At 57.9% G+C, this 16,867-nt stretch overlaps 1 protein-coding gene across 1 annotated transcript in view; it reads right to left on the bottom strand.

Annotated features, from left to right (window-relative positions):
• Positions 1-11,149, bottom strand: part of LOC148220720 (Fc receptor-like protein 3) — a 79,513-nt gene extending 68,364 nt beyond the window's left edge. The window contains exons 1-6 of the mRNA XM_088181051.1: positions 11,101-11,149; positions 10,486-10,506; positions 10,167-10,397; positions 9,655-9,909; positions 9,286-9,564; positions 8,880-8,929 (exon numbers count right to left, since the gene is read on the bottom strand). Coding sequence (XP_088037177.1) covers positions 8,880-8,929; positions 9,286-9,564; positions 9,655-9,909; positions 10,167-10,397; positions 10,486-10,506; positions 11,101-11,149 — 885 coding nt within the window. The remainder of the gene's footprint in view (positions 1-8,879; positions 8,930-9,285; positions 9,565-9,654; positions 9,910-10,166; positions 10,398-10,485; positions 10,507-11,100) is intronic.
• Positions 11,150-16,867: the final 5,718 nt, after the last annotated feature.

Genomic DNA, 16,867 nt, shown 5'->3' with positions numbered 1-16,867 from the left:
ACTCCCTTGGACCCCTACTCTCTCGGACCTCATTCTCCTGTGATCTGTCTGCTCAAAACCCCCATTCACCTGACCCCCATTGCTGTAGAAATCCCATTCCATTGGACACCTCTCCTTAGCTCCCCTGAGTCCCCCAGTCCTGGGAAAATGATGTCCCACTGCATCCCCATGATGATCCCCACCCTGCCCCAACCAAGGGCCACCTACACATGAGGACAAGAGCTGACCTCACTTCCTGTCCCTTCATCTGAAGAGCCACCAGCCAGTGGATAGGTGTCCCCAGCAGTGAGTGACAGCCAATGCCCATGGTCGGGGACACCAGGATGGCTGGGAAGGTGGCACTGCTCCTGTGGGATGAGTGCCACAGGCACAGGCCTGACACCCCAGGGACAGACCCCGGTGAGGCAGAGACCAGTGAGGAGATGGCACTGGGGGCTGCGGGGTTCCCTGAGGACCCCAAGGCCAGCAGAGGCAGTCTGTGTTACCTACAGTGGGCCTTGGTGTGAATGGGCATGCAGGGTGGCTTTGGGGACAGGATAGGGAGGCAGGACTTTAGGGATGGGGATGTGGGGGCAGGAATGTGCGGACTGGCACTTTTGGGCTGAGGTAGCTCTGGGAATAAGGACAAGGGAACTGGGATGCAAGGACAGTAGGGGAAGAAGAACTGTGAGGATGTGGTGACAGGGAGGGGGTCGTGGGGATAGGATCATGAGCTGGTGGGGGTGACCTGAGCCAGCATGGGGTGCGTCCATGGTGTCCTTGTGCCCAGGGTGTCTATAATGTCTCCATGTTCTGCCTCAGTCCAGGGTGATCACAGTGTCCCTGACCCCAAGGCATCTGTGCCACACAGATGTGGTGCATGGGTGGCTGTCTCTCAGCCTCTCCAAATCTTTTGGAGACCATCCCTGTCCACTTTCCCACAAGAACTCCTGTCCCTACAGGGAGAGTTTGGAGACAGCCCCCTGACCTGCACCCTGGGTGCCGCTGTCCCTGTGGGGCCACCCCCACCTGCTGGTGCTGCAGGTACCAGCATGAGCACAGCTGGAGGGGGACAGGGTGACATTGTGCTGCCAGGTCACTCATTGGGGTGCGGTTCTATCCCAATAAGAAATATCTGCGTGGGTCCCACAGAGGGACCGAGCTGTCCCTTCTCACCCTGAAGATGCACCACAGTCACTGCTACCACTGCAGGGGCTGAGAGGGCTTCAGGGTATCAGCTGGGTGGGAGGAGTCGGTGCCAGTTACAGTGACAGTGCAAGGTGAGCACCCCCACAGCTGGCACCCCAGCACCCCCACACCAAAAACTCCCACAGTCCCTTCCCCAGTCTGGAGGTCATGACTGTCCTGTCTTTTCCTTCCCGGAGCTCTTCCCAGTTATGGTGCTGGAGGGTCTCCCCGAGCCCAACAAGGGGCCCCCCTTAAATTTCTGCTGCCTCAGCACCCCCTGCAGCCATTAGCTCCCCTCCTTTACTGCTTCTATTAGTACGGACAGTTGGTGGCTATCCCGCAGGTGTCCCTGCAGCTCCTGGTGACCGACCTGGGGGTCTCCCACTCGGGGAATTACAGCTGTGAGGTGTGCTCCGAGAGGGGGACCGTGCTGAAGAGCAGCACCTGGCTCAGCGTCACAGTGTGCAGTGAATGCGGGGATGGGCACCGGGAGCCCCCACGAGTCCCTTATCCAGGCCATCATAATCCCCGCCCTGCCTTAGGAACCCCCCATCTTCTCCCCATTCTTTCCCCAGTGCCCTCATTCCACCCTAAGCACTCCCCACATCTCTCTGAGCCCCTGAATCCTCTCTGTCCCTTCTCTTGTTCCTTGTCACTGCCTGGGTCAGTCTTCTCCCACACTGGGGTCCCCTTTACTCCTCTCCTACCTCACCTTCCCTGCATATCCTTGTATCCCCCAACCATGCTGTTTCCCCCCAAGGGGTTCCATTCTCATAGGTATCCCTGTCAGTGCAAACCCCCGGGGGACAGGTGGCACTGTGGGACTGCCTGGTGCTGAGCTGCACAGTGGCCATGGGGACAGGTCCCCTGTCCTTCTCTTGGCACCGGCAGACTTGGATATGCCGCTGGGTACTGACCCCCACCCGGAGCTGCAACACACTGGGGACAATGACAGCGGCCACTACCAGTGCTGGGTCAGCTACAGGGACAGCGTGGCTGACAGCCCCGCAATGAACATCACTGTCCTGTCTGAGCAGGACCCACAGCAACCCCCCATCCTAGCCATTCCACCCTCACCCCACCCACAGCATGCCACTTTCAGTAATGGCCACCACCAGCATAGGACACAACACCTCTGTGAGGAGGGCCCTCTGGTTCTGGGTGTCCTTCACCCACAGACTCCCATATTGACCCCATCCCCTAACTGTATCCCTCCCCCCACACCAGGTGCCAGCCCCTCCCCCGGCCTCAGCCCTGTCTGTGTCCCCGCAGTGCCCGTGGCCAATGCCACCATCACCCCCGGTCCCCCGGCACTCCAGATGCACCCAGGTGACCCCGTGACCCTGCACTGCTCGGTGCAGGTGGGCTCAGCCCCTGTCACCTTCACCTGGCTGCATCACGGGCAGGAGGTGGCCCGGGGTCCCCTCCTGGAGCTTGGGGCCGTCGATGTGGGACATTCGGGCACCTACCAGTGCGTGGCCACCAACCAGCTGGGACAGGACGGGCACCACGTGTTCCGGGCACTCAGCCCGGAGCTGGCCCTGGAGGTGACACCACAGGGACACTGGATCACAGGTGGGGTCACACGGGCTCACCGGGCTGTTCAGGACCTCCAGGGTTCAGGCTGACCACTGCTCTGTCCCCCTCTGTCCCCTGCAGTGGCTGTGAATGTCAGCAGGTGTCACGATCCTCTATTAATGCATAGCGGGGGTCGTGATGGTTCTTTTGATCTCAAAGGTGCAAACAGGCAAAATGCAGGCGACAAAATCAGTTTATTCAACAACAGAAAATCAGTTTATTCAACAACAGCAATGCATTTCATCAAATGCCAACAACTCAGTTACGGTAAAGGGGAGAGGTATAGGATAGGGAAAGGGGAAGGAAAGGAAGGGATGGGAGAATAGCTACCAACAGACGAGACGGGCGTCCTAGCGGGTCATCCGATAGACGAGTCCTCGTCCGTGGGGAGATCTCAGGGATCTTCTCCAGGGGGTCTTCATCAGTGGAGAGATCTCAAAAGGGTCTTTTCCAGAGGGTTGCTCTTTTATAGTCCTTCTCCAAAGCGAGTGGCTTCTGGCCAAAAGGTGGGAAGATTTATGGACCATTGTGTGGTGCTGCAGGAGACAGGTACGGACAAGCACTCCTCAGTTGGTACAACACAGCCTCTGGTTGGTGCCACAACAGCACGGTCCAGTGAACACAATACACCAGCACACAGTCATGAGCATCCACCTGGCCCGGCCAGTAAACCATTGTTGGGAGTCAGCCTGGGTGGGGGTCCTCGAGGTCTCCTTGCGACGGTCGGGAGGCAAAATCGAGGGGAATTTCAGACCGACCCTTACGGCAGGACTCCCCTGTACCTGCTCCTGCTCTTGGCTGTCATTGGGGGCTGTCACTGGTGGCACTGCCAGGGTGGGTGACAATGGGAGGGGCGTGGGGGTCCTGGAGTGAGGGGAAAGCCCCCAGAGTGGGGGCAGCACCCAAAGCCCCTGGGCTGGGGGAAACGGAGCCCACAGTGACCTCAACTGGGGGTCTTGGGGGTTGTGGGGCCAATTTGGAGGGTCGTGTTCAGGCTCCAGGGGCAGCCCAGGGTGGGATTTGCGGAACATTGGGATGGCACTGGGAGCTCCTAGAGGATTCAGGAAGTTCATAGAGGGGGAGTGCAGGGATATTGGGGGATCTTTCTAGGGTCCTGGGGGAGTTTGGGGGGTGCCCCTCCCTGCCAGGTTTGGGGTTCTGGGGCTCAGAGGGCTGGGGGCATGGGGGAGTTAAGGGCACTGCAGTGATGGAGAATTTCTGGAGGGTTCAGAGATGCTTGGTGTATCTGAGGGGAATCAGGAGTGTGGTGGGAATTGGGGCTCCAGTAGGGACTTGGGGGTCTCGTGGGTGGTTGGAGGAGCTTAGGTCCCAGGAAGGTTCAGGGCTCCTGGGGTCCCCACAGTCCACCCTTGCTTTTTCCTCTTCCATACCCACCTCCTGATTGGCCAAGTGACCAGGTGTCCCAGCTTGTGAAAGGGCCATTGATGGCCCAAGGGCTTAAAAAGCAGAGCATTAGGTGGCCAAGTGTCTGACCCTCTCTTGTCTTGAAGTGTCTGCATCAGACACTGTCCCGCAGTGTCTGCTGGGGACCCAGGAGTTTGAAATGGTCTTGGTTTAAAAGAGAAACGTCTGCCAAGGAAAGCAGAAACGTTCCTGGAATGGAAAGAGGACCTGTACCTCCAAGTTGTATAACCGTGAAAATTATGGCGCTTGCAGACAAAACTGTAAGAAAAGGAATAACAGTTCATTGCTGGAAAATTTATAGAACAGAACAGAGGAAACAGCAACACGAGAACAGAAATTTCCAACGCGCTCAGGGCTGTTTGTTCATCTTTGGTGCAGTTCTGGCCACGGCCAGCAGGGGGCGCTGCAGGGAGCACTCCCGGCCAGCAGGGGGCGCTGCAGGGAGCAATCCCGGCCAGCAGGGGGCGCCCCGGTGCCGCTCGAACCCCTCAGGGGCCATGGCGGCCTCGGGCGGGAGGGACCAGGGGAAATCGCTCCTTTTGCAAACTCACGCTTTGCACCAATCGCTCCCGGCACCAGCACCGGCAGCGCTCGGGCAGAAGAGACCAAGGCAGCAGCTTGGATCCCAGTGCCCAGGGGCAGCGGAGCAGTGTCCCGGGGCCAGGCACACACCCTGCGCAACACCCGCCACCGCTCTCCCTGATCCCCAACGCAAGGAAGGCACCACCCAACCCCAGGCAGCTCTCAGCTCCACAACAGCACCTCTCGGGCCTTTCCAGCACAACTCCTGAAAACCCTCAGCCTTTCACTGCCTTTTCCTCCTCCAGCCCTGGCACAGCAGCTTTGGGAATGCTGAATTCCCCTGGGATGTTGAGGAAAGCAGGTGCTCCTTGCTGACACTGCCAGGGCTCCTCAGGGGCTCCACAGCTCGTTTGGAGCTGCTGCTCTTCCTGGGCCACTGCTGGTCCCGATACAGCAACTGAAGGGGGAGGAGGAGCGGCCCTTTAAGGAGATTTTGCAATTAGGGCCAGGGTTCCTGAAATTCAGTCATGCTCCTAACCATAACTGTGCTCAAACACAGGGCTTTGCTGCATCTCCCAGGGATTTTGGGCTACTGAGGAAGCATTGGACATATTGGCTCAGATGCCCCCAGCTCTGCCCACAAGAAGATTTTTTGTCTCCCGGGAAGGTTTTGTGGAGCTTTTCACCTTGGCCACTGCACAGGGATGGGCATTGGCCAGCCCTGCTCTGGCCAGCCCCAGCTGGCAGCCAGGACCTGAGGCTCCCTCCGCCCCCTTGGCTTTGATTCTCACAGCTCTCGAGCTGCTGCAAAGGTGAGAATTCTTTCTGTGGAGGAAAAAAGGCCCAAGTAGCACAAAACCAGGGTGAGCCCAAGCAGTGGCTCTGCGAGGGCCTTTGATGGTTTTCAGAGCATGGCTTTCTGGAAACCCCCCCTGCAGGGGCAGCTGCGAGGGAACCAGTGCGGAAATGCAGCAATTGATCATTTGGTGCCTGTGCCCAAGGCACTGAGAGAGCCCCAGAACTGCTGCAAATGCCACAAGGATCTGCTCAACGACCTGACCGGGACCCTCCTCCTTCCTGAGCTGAGCAGGCAGAGCTGAACAAACAAAAACCATTTTTTCCACTTTAATCCAAAAGCTATGTTTTGTGTCCATGTTGGGGGTTGAATTGTTCCCTTTTCTGTCTGTGGAATTTCTCCCATTGTTATGCTAAGTAGTTGTGGCTACACCTTCAAACGATAGATAATGTTCTCTCGCAGGGAGTGTGTGGAGGGTGGGGGGGAGACCGGAAAAGGAAAAGGGGGAGGGGGGTCTGGAGCAGGCTCTCTCTGGCTCTCGCTTGGCTCGTGGAGTGCTAGGAGGACGCCCCGTGCTCCTAGCTACCATCTCCCCTGCCATCCCAGCGCCGGGAGCCACGTTCCCTGCTGTTGGACATCACTCGGCCGTTTTCCCCCCTCATCCTACTGCCTCCGGACACTCTGCCGAGCACCACGACCGACACCGTGAGGGGGGAGTCGCTCCTCCATCCCTCTCACCCCTGGGCCGCCGGTGCCACCACCCAGCCCCCTTCAGCTGCACGGGACCTGCCCTGCCCACAGCACTGATAACTGAGTGCAGGGAGAGAGGGCCTTGGCCAACAGGGACTGGAACTGAGCTATACTGTTCTGTTGTCAATTTTTATAGCTGTTGTTTTCTGCTATTTTGCCTTGTTAGATATCGGTAAAGAACTGTTATTCCTTTCCCCATATCTTCTGCCTGAAAGCCTCTGATTTGAAACTAAAATAATTAGAAGGGACGGGGTTGCACTCTGCATCTCGGAAAAGGGTTCTCGCCTTTCCTTAGAAAATACCTGTCTTTCAAACCGAGACAGTCCAATAAGAGGGACAAGGGTCCTGTGCCCCCTGGCACTGGGGGAGGGAATAGGGAGCCCCTGGGGCTACTGGGGGCACTGGGAGCACTGGAATGGGGAGCTCTGGGCAGCCCCACATGGGACCCCCCACTCGTGGCAACCTCCAGGGCAGGGTGGGCACAAATGAGGGCCTGGAGGTGGGGGGACATGGGGGGTTGCCTCAGGCAATGACCTCCAGTGCCCCAGTTCCCAGCCGTGCCCCGAGTGTCACAGCACATTCCCAGAGATGTCCCCGCATTCCCGTGGTCGCCCATGGGTTGCTGCCAGCTCTGCGTAGGTCACCTCGGGATCCTGGAGTGTGGTGGCACAGGGGGACACTGCGAGAGACACTGGCTGTGGCATCTGGGCACGGGGACACCCATGGGTGAAGTGTCCCTGTGTCCCAGCCCGGACTCACCCCCCGTCTGCTTGGTGATCACGACGTGGGTGTACAGCACCTCCCCCTCCTCTGGGGGGGCCGGGGGCTCCGGGGGGGCCCTGAGGGAATCAAGGGGATGTGTGGGGGGGATGGGAGGTCTTGGGGGTTGGGGTGAAAGGGGAGAGTGTGGTTTGAGCCCCCCACTCACCTTTCCTGCTGCTTCCTGGAGGCTGCAAAGGAAAGAGGGGAGGGGTAACTGTGGGGTTCCCCAGGACCCTGACCCCTCTCATGAATCCTTAAACCCCACTGCTCCCTCAATGTCTCCCAGGACCCGTGAGCATCCCTGTCCCCTCAGAACCCCAGAACTAGGCCACTGCTCTGCATCCCCAGAGATCTCAGATACTCAGGACTAGCAAGAAGGGGGACCCTCCAAATTCCCCTGGGATCACTGAAGGAACCCCCAAAATCCCTGCAAGGCCCTCCAACACCACCCCGAATCCTTCAGGACCCTGAGCAAAGGTCCTGAGTTCTCATCACTGCCCAAGTCAGGAGCTCTGGGTGCCGCCCCATCACCCCCACATTTAGGTGTCCCCCCAGCTCCCGGGGTCCCCATTGTCCCCATTGTCACCCACCCCTGTTGTGGCACCGGTGCCAGCCCACAGCCCCAGCCAGGAGCAGGAGCAGGAAGAGGAGGGACCCGCCAAGGCCTGCGGCCACTGCTGGGGACAGAAGGGACACATCAGGGTCACCTGTCACGGCAGGACTCCTGCAATCCCAATGAGCCCGTGTGACCCCACCTCTGCTCCAGTGGTGTCCAGTGGTTCCCTGTGGTGTCACCTCCAGGGCCAGCTCTGGGCTGCGTGCCCGGAACACGCCGTGCCCGTCCTGTCCCAGCTGGTTGGTGGCCACGCACTGGTAGGTGCCCGAATGTCCCACATCGACGGCCCCAAGCTCCAGGAGGGGACCCCGGGCCACCTCCTGCCCGTCACGCAGCCAGGTGAAAGTGACAGGGGCTGAGCCCACCTGCACCGAGCAGCGCAGGGTCACGGGGTCACCTGGGCGCACCTGGAGTGCCGGGGGACCGGGGGTGATGGTGGCATTGGCCACGGGCACTGCGGGGACACAGACACAGCTGAGGCCGGGGGAGGGGCTGGCACCCGGTGTGGGGTCATGAGGGAGTCTGCATGGTGGCACCTGGGGACAGAGGGTCTCCTTCACCCAGGACAGTGACCCCGTGGTGCTGGGGGTCATCATGTGGTGTGGGATGAGGACATGTGATGGGTGAGGGGTGGGGGATGAGGATGGGATGAGGGTGAGGTGAGGGTGGGATGAGGGATGCTGTGTCCAACGGCAGGGGGTGTGGAATGGCATGGGTGGGATGTGATGGGTGCCATGAGGCCATCAACGTGGACATCACCCCAATGCCAAGGGTCTCAGTGCCTTGGGAGGGTCACACTCAGCAGGGTGAATGTGACCTGGTGTGCAGTGGGGGATGTGACAGCTGGGCTTAGGGATGCAGGGCTTGGATGTGCTGGGTGGGGATCCCTGGACCCTGACGGTCCCAGTTGCCCTGGTCTGTGACACCCAGTGGTGGGGGCTGTGAGCTGGGCTGGGCTGGGGATGGAGTGGGGGGATGAGGTGGGATGGGAATGTGTGGAATTGGGGATGCCGTGGGTGGGGTCACCCTCAGCCCGAGGGTCCCGCTCACCCAGGACAGTGATGTTCAGTGCGGGGCTCTCGGCCACGCTGTCACCATCACTGACCCGGCACTGGCAGTGGCCGCTGTCATTGTCCACAATGTGCTGCAGCTCCAGGCCGGTGCCCAGTGATGCCCCCGAGACCCCCGATTCCACGAGAAGGACAGGGGACCTGTCCCCATCGCCACTGCCCAGCTCAGCTCCAGGCAATCCCCCAGTGCCACCTGTCCCCCGGGGGGCTGCATTGACAGAGACACCCCTGAGAGCGGGATTCCTGTGGGAGGGAGGGGACACAGGAGGGACTGCGACATGGGAGGACTGGGGGACACAAGGGAGAAGTGAGGGACTCAGGGAAGGGGAGGATCAAAGGGGGGCGAGGGAATCACAACGAGGAAGAAGGGGGCGCAGAGCCGGGGGGAGGCTTGGAAAGGGGTGGGAGAAAGGGAGATTCAGAGAAGCAAAGCATCGGGAGTGTTGACGGGAAGCACAGGGAAGATTTTGGGAGCCTAGAGAGGGATGGTGGGACCTGTGGACAGTGGAGGGACCTCATACAGGGAGACATGCACCCAGGGAAGGCTGAATGGACCTGGGAGCGCTGTGAGGACTTACCGTGCCCATCCCCGCACTCACTGCGCACCGTGACGCCGAGCCGGGCGCTGCTCTTCCGCACGGCCCCCCCCTCGGAGCGCACCTCACAGGTGTAATTCCCCGAGTGGGAGACCCCCACGGCCGGCACCAGGAGCTGCGGGGACCCCTGCGGGCCCCCCACCAACTGCCCGTGCCGGTAGAAGCGGTACAGGAGGGGGGCTGGGGTCCGCAGAGGGCTGGGGGTGCTGAGGCAGCTGAGATTGAGGGGGGACCCCTCGGGGAGCTCGGGGGGACCCTCCAGCAGCGGCGCCGAGAAGAGCTCTGGGAAGGAGATGGGGGTGGGGACTGTGACTCTGAGAAGTGGCTTTGGGGGTGTCAGGATATTGGAGTTGCAGCCGTGGGGGTGCTCACCGTGCACTGTCACTGTCACCGGTGCTGACTGTGACATTCCTGAGCGCACCGAGCACCTGCAGCGGTAGCGACCGCTGTTGTGCAGCTGCAGAGGGGACAGGGACAGCTCGGTGCCTCTGAGGGACCCCCTGAGCTCTTTCTCATCCTTGTAAAATCGCACGCTGGTAACCGACTTGTCCTGCCAACCCCGGCAGCGCAGTGTCACCGTGTCCCCCTCCAGCAGCGCCCGTGCTGGCACCTGCAGCACCAGCCGCTCTGTGGGACAGGACGGTTCCGTCACACTGAGGAGCCCGAGACAGCTCCAAAGTGGATGCTCATGGCACCGGGGACATCTGGTTGGAGTGTCCACTGCGCGGGAGTGTCCCAGGGACATCAAGAGCAGCCCCGTGGCACAGATGTCACCACAGGGTTCCCACCACACTGGGATGCCCTGGGATGTCCCTGTGTGCACGGAGTGGAGCCCAGCCAGACCTATCAGGGAGCCACCCTGAGCCTTTCAGATTGCCGCTTACCATTTGACACCAACACGGGGGGGCTGAGCCCACTGCCGGGTCTCTGACACTGGTAGGTGCCACTCTCGATGACAATGAAACGGTCGCGTCCCACCTGTGTCCAGAGCCCCCCGTCCCTGTACCAGATGCTTTCACTGGCAGTCCCCGAGCCCTGGCAGGTCAGTGTCACCCGGTCCCACAGCACTGCTGGCATCCAGGGGGGCTCCACCAGGAGCTGGGGGCTCTGGGCACCTGCGGGTGACAGGGGACACCAGCCTGGCAGGGCCACCACGGGGCTGGGGAGAGCGGGGCAGGGACATGGCATCCCGCGAGGACTCACCAGCGAGGCCGAGGGTCTGGGCTGGAAGGGAGAAGGGACAGGGCTGGCTGGGGGTGGCACCGTGGGGACAGCAGCACCTGGGGCACCAGGTGTGGTTTCTCTCCCTAAACTGTCCCAACAGGAAAATTGGACTAGCCCGTAGACTTTGAGGACAGGGACACCTCGGTCACCCTGGGCTGAGGCAGGACATGGGGACACTGTGGACACTCCCTGCCCCGTGGTCATCTCCCCCAGCCCTACAGCACCTGTCTCCAAGGCCACATCCCCATGGCACCTGTCCCCATGGCCCATCTGCATGGGACATGACCCTTGTCCCTGTCCCTGCATCTCTGTCTCCCTGTCCCCACAGCTGCCCCAGCCCCAAGGTTCCTTTTGCCACATCCTTGTCCCCCCATCTCGATCCCCCTGTTGCCATCCCCACATCCCAGTTCCCCTCTTCCTGTCCCCAGGGCCACCCCACGACTCTGGTCACACTGGGGTCCATGCCCGTGCCCTGGCTCTGCTGGCCTTGGGGACCTCAGGGGACCCCGCAGCCCCCCTGTGCCCCCTCCCCACCGCTCTCTGCCTCACCGGGGCCCATCCCTGGGATGTCAGGCCCGTGCCCGGGGCACTCACCCCACAGGAGCAGCGCCACCTTCCCGGCCATCCCGCTGTCCCCGGCCATGGGCACTGGCTGTCACTCGCTGCTGTGGCCACCTGTCCCCTGGCTGGCGGCTCTTCCCATGAAGGGACAGGAAGCGAGGTCACGTCTCGTCCCCACGTGTAGGTGGCCCTTGGTGGGGGCAGGGTGAGGGAAAGGTGGAGACAGGAAAGGAGCAGGGGACAGGCTGGGGACATTATACTATGGTCTGGGGTATGGAGCTCCCAGGAGTGACGGGCTCAGGGAATGTGGGGAACCAAGGATGGATGTCCAGGACAATGGGGATCCAGGGGAATTGGACTGCCACGTCTTTGGGGATTCCTGTCACAGAGGTGGTACATCCTGAGCACTTCCCTTCTGAGGGACCCTGAACGTTCCTGCTGTCCCCAGTGGGGCCCTGGTACCTCTGGGATGCACAAAATTACGGGGAGGTCTTATGACTGTGCTCTGATGATTCACAGGCTACATTTCGTTCAATTCCCTGATGCCCAATTGATTTAGACAAAAGTATACATCCATAGAATAAAGGCAAAAATCTTTTCCATGGCCATTTTTTGCAATCAAAAATTAACTCAGTAAAAAATCAATATGACAAGGTAGAAAATGGTCTGCTTTCTAGAATCCTTTAAATGGTTGCCCTCCCAACAAGTTGCTCACAATACAAACACAAATCACAAAGAAATGAGGTGTCTTCGTTCCCTTTAGGAGCCCATTGGTGCATCCCACAGCAGTGTTTGCTTGTGGATAACACAGAGTGTGGAATCTCCCTGAGTGTCCAACATTTCCCTGGGATTGTTCCCTGCCTGCTGGGCACCAACCCAGCCCTAAGGAAGGCTTTTGTTGGGCCAGAGTTAGAAATTATTTCCCATGGATTCAGCTCCCCAAATGGGAGAAACTCTGTCCATCCTTGGAGCAGGGCACAGCAATCTCTGGAAATGCCCGTGTCTTCCTCAGGGTCTGATTCCCTGGTAAATCCACTGCAGCCTGCCCTCAATTCCTCTGCCTGGGCACTCCCTGCTCCTGCTGTGACACCCCTGTGCCCCAGAGCCACGGGTGCAGCCCCTGCTCGATATTTCCACACTTTTCCCTCTCTTCTGCTGTCCACATCCAGAACACAAACATTCTTTCTGAGAGGGCTGCAGGTTTTGTTCAAGGAGGAGGGTCCCGGTCAGGTCGTTGAGCAGATCCTTGTGGCATTTGCAGCAGTTGTGGGGCTCTCTCAGTGCCTTGGGCACAGGGACCAAATGATCAATTGCTGCATTTCCGCACTGGTTCCCTCGCAGCTGCCCCTGCAGGGGGGGTTTCCAGCCAGCCCTGCTCTGAAAACCATCAAAGGCCCTCGCAGAGCCACTGCTTGGGCTCACCCTGGTTTTGTGCTTCTTGCAGAGCTGAGCAAACCACAGCCACGCCTTTTCCCCCCAGAATTCTCACCTTTGAAGCAGCCCAAAAGCTGTGAGAATCAAAGCCAAGGGGGCGGGGGGAGCCTCAGGTCCTGGCTGCCAGCTGGGGCTGGCCAGAGCAGGGCTGGCCAATGCCCATCCCTGTGCAGTGGGGCTGGGCCATGGCTGGGCCCCACATTTGGATGGCCACTGGCTTCAAGGAGGAGCAGTTTGGGAGCTCCTTCCTGCCTGGGGCTCCATTCCCAAGCTGCTCTTGACTTCTCAGCTCCTTCCGGGGACGAGAGATTATGGGGAAGTCTGGAATCTACTGGAGCCACCATCCCCCAGGATAACACTGGCTGAAATACTGGGGATGGAAGGAGTCTGGCAGGTGCCAGTGATAGTGCAAGGTGAGCACCCCACAGCCACCTCCCCGACCCCCCACAGCCTCTCCCCAGGGACTTGGGGTCACAAATTCTCCTTCCATCTCCCCAGCACTCACGCCTCTCTTGGTGCTGGAAGGTCCCCCCGAGCTCACCGAGGGGTCTCCTCTCAATCTAAGCTGCCTCAGCACCCCCAGCCCCCTGCAGACCCTAGCCCCACTCCTTTACCGCTTCTAATGGGACGGGCAGTTGGTGGTGATCCGTAGGGGTCCCTGCAGGTCCTGGTGCCCGCCATGAGGGTCTCTGACTCGGGGAAATACAGCTATGAGCTGCGCTTCGAGGGGGGGGCGGTGTGTGGTTCAGCAGCTCCCTGCTCGGCATCACAGTGCTCAGTGAGTGAGGAGATTGGCTTGGGGAGCCTGCACAGCCCCCACACTACCCCTGCCCAGGGAACCCCAGCCCTGCCTTGGGATCCGCAATCCACCAAGTATGCCCTTCCTTTCCCCGGGCCTGCCCTGCAACCCCCAGCCATGACTTGATGCCCCCATCCATCCCTGATATCTTTTCCGCATCCCCCAGTCACTGCCCAGGACACCCAGCCTCTGTCGTGGGTCCCTTCAACCCTCCCTGGTGTCCCTTCCCTGAACTCCCCATCTTTCCTTGGGGTCCCTTTCCAGGCCTCTCCCATCCTTGTGCCCTCTCTCCCTCACTGGGGTCCCCCAGCCCCTTCTCGGCCCCCCCCGGCACCCTCACAGTCTCATGGTGTCCCTCGTCTCCCACAGCATTTCCATTCTCAGGGGTGTCCCTGTTGGTGCAGCCCCTGGGGGGACAGGTGGCACTGGTGCTGCTGAGCTGCTCCGTGGCCATGGGGACAGGTCTCCTGTCCTTCTCCTGGCACCATGGGGGCTCGGGGACACTGGTAGGCACCAGCCCCCTCCTGGAGCTGCAGCACATTGGGAACAATGACAGCAGCCACCACCAGCGTTGGGCCAGTAATGGTGACAGTGTGGCCGAGAGCCCCCAGTTGAAGGTCACTGTCCTTGGTGAGCGGGACTCTTGGGCTGGGAGGTGACCTCACCCAGAACATCCTCATCCAACCCCGGCAGGTGCCAACTCTGTCTCTGTCCCCACAGTGCCTGTGGACAATGCCACCATTACTCTTGGTCCCCCGGCAATCCAGGTGCGTGCAGGTGACCCTGTGACCCAGTGCTGCTCAATGCAGGCGGGCCAGAGTCCCCTCCTGGAGCTTGGGGATGTCAATATGGGACATATTTGTGCACCTACCAGTGTGTGGCCACCAACCCACTGGGACAGAATGGGCACCACGTGTTCCTGGCACTCAGCCCAGAGCTGGCCCTGGAGGTGACATCGTGGGGACAAGGAGGTACAGGTGGGGTCACACAGGGTTCCTATGTGGGTCTGAGGCCCCTGGATCATAGATGACTCAGGCTGACCTTTGCTCTGTCCCTAGCAGTGACACAAATGGAACAGGGCACAGGAGGGGAACTCATGAGGTCACTGGGATTGCAGAATTTCTGGGGTAACCCCAGTCATCCCAATGTGTCCCCCTCTATTTCCTGCAGTGGGTGCAAGGGTTGTTGGGTCCTTGTTGTTCCTGGTCCTGCTCATGGGTATCATTGTGGCCTTTCACTGGTGGATCCATATGGGTGGGTGACAATGAGGGACATGGGTCCTGGAATGTGAGGTTTTGCGGACCTTTGGGTGCTTCTTGGGCACCCACACTGTCGGGTTATTTTCTTCTTTAAAAAGCCAAGCAAGTTAATAGTTGCTATAAAGTTATTTATTGTAGAAGCACTTCAGTCTCAAAGGCAAAAACAAAGCAAAGCAATGGCATAAAAGCAATGGCAAAAACAATGGCATAAAGTAATGGCAAAACTGCAGTGGCAAAATGCAGTGGCAAAATGCACATGGGCATAAAGCCATGGGGTAGAGCACCAGCTCTGCTTAATGCATGTTCTTTTATAGAAACTTTCCAACTAGCTAAGACACAAACTCGGACCACTTAACCTATTAGAATTCTAGTTTCTTAACACACCAGGCTAATGTATAAACTAGGTACATGGCCTATCTTGTTCTAACTGAAAAATGTAAGCAATATTCTTAACTCTATTATGTCTGAAACTAGGTTCTTGGAGCCTCCAAGGAAACACTAGTATGTTTTTCAACCTTCACTAGAACATGTACTATTTCTCAGGCATCTAAGACCTTTTACTCACTAAAAGCACTTAAAATTTATTCCATTTACTTACTTACTTATTCACTCCATCTATGCATTTACTCATTCCATCCAAAGACTTTCATTCAATCCCTGCACTCTGATTTCTCTCTGAAGAAATCAGAGAGACTCCTGACTTACTGACTCCAACACTGGAGAGTGGTGGGAAGGCCCCCAGAGAAGGGGGGGTGGCACCTACTGGCCCTGACCTAGGAGGGGCTGAGCATCCAGTGACCTTGGCTCAGGGCCCAGGGATGTCTGGCGAGGTGTTGAAGGGTCATGCAGGGATGTTGGGCCGTTGAGTCCCTCTGAATGACTGGTAAAATTACATAATCCCATTGGGTCCCACTGTATGACTGATCAAATTACATCATCCCACTGGGAGATGATGCAGCCAGTGGCAGGAGCCAAGCCTTTCCTACCTAGATAAAAACTGGGATCTGGAACTCCAAGGCAGCCTTTTTCCACTGGATTCTAGAGGAGAAACTGGTCCTTTCCACATCATCTCTGGACCTTTTGGAGGAAAACTGCATCCTTCTACAGGACCACTGCTTCAACTGAACCACATCTGTCATCCAGCAGGGCTGCAGCCACCATTTAATAGGACTGCTACCAACAGCCTGACTGACTTATATTCTGACTGTCAGTGTTTTTGGGTTTGTTCTCTGTAATACTGTATTTCTATTTTAATTTTTCTAGTAAAGAACTATTATTCCTATTCCCATATCTTTGCCTGAGAGCCCCCTTAATTTCAAAATTATAATAATTTGGAGGGAGGGGGTTTACATTCTCTGTTTTAAAAAGAGGCTCCTGTCTTTCTTGGCAGACACTTGTCTTTCAAACCAAGACAGATTTTGGCGCCCAATGTGGGGCGTGAAGATGTCGAGAGAAAGAAGGAATAACAGTTCTTGGGTAACCTGTTTTTTTGTGTGCTGGATATAGAAACCTCATTGGGTGGCACCATGTGGTCTAGCTTACCCTGGTTTAGGTGGCACATGGTGGTGGCTGTATTCCTCCCATTTGCAGGTCCTTATCTAAACATGGGCCCTATAACTAAAGCTACTGTGGCTGTTATCCAATTTGTTTCATGGGTTAATAAGGTAAGGAATTCATGGATTTTTAACTTCCTTTGAAAGGCAAGTACATGGATTCAGGGCTATCACACTCTAACTGTACGTTTTTGAGGTTTCTTTAATAATGGTACCTACTTTGAGTGAATGACACCAGGGAAAATTTTCTCCCAACCCTTCACCCAGTTTTTGGGTCTACCCCACCAGTTTTTGAAGGGCTAAAATCTCCTCTAAATGCTAATGATATCATACAGTAGCTGGTGTTACTGATATGCCTGTTCTATTTAGCATTCAGAGATAAGGGAATATTGGTTTGGATTACCACTCTGATACCTACCCTAGGAAACAGGGATGCTGCCCTAGAGCCTGATCCTACCCCACAGATCATCTCAGAAAGGAACCACAGGGAGTGGGTAAGGGGCCTAGTGAAGGAGATGCATGAGATGAGCCAGATGCTGAAGGAGTACCTTTCCCTAGCTGGTGAGAAACTCTCACCCTGCCTTAAAGAGGGAGACTCTGAAGGTTCAGCAGTGGGACCCACAGACATTGCATCTGTCCAGGTTCCAGCTGAACTGCAAGGGCACTCACAGCCAGCAGCAGTTGCCCCGGTAGAAACGAGGAAGTCTAAGATGAAAACAAGGCACCTAGATAATATGGGTTGAGAAGGAGGGCCC

Source organism: Sturnus vulgaris, chromosome 31 (assembly GCF_052056855.1).
Source record: "Sturnus vulgaris isolate bStuVul1 chromosome 31, bStuVul1.hap1, whole genome shotgun sequence".
Taxonomy (NCBI): domain Eukaryota; kingdom Metazoa; phylum Chordata; class Aves; order Passeriformes; family Sturnidae; genus Sturnus; species Sturnus vulgaris.
The sequence above is the reverse complement of the archived record's forward strand: the minus strand, read 5'-3'. Positions and strand labels throughout refer to the sequence as shown.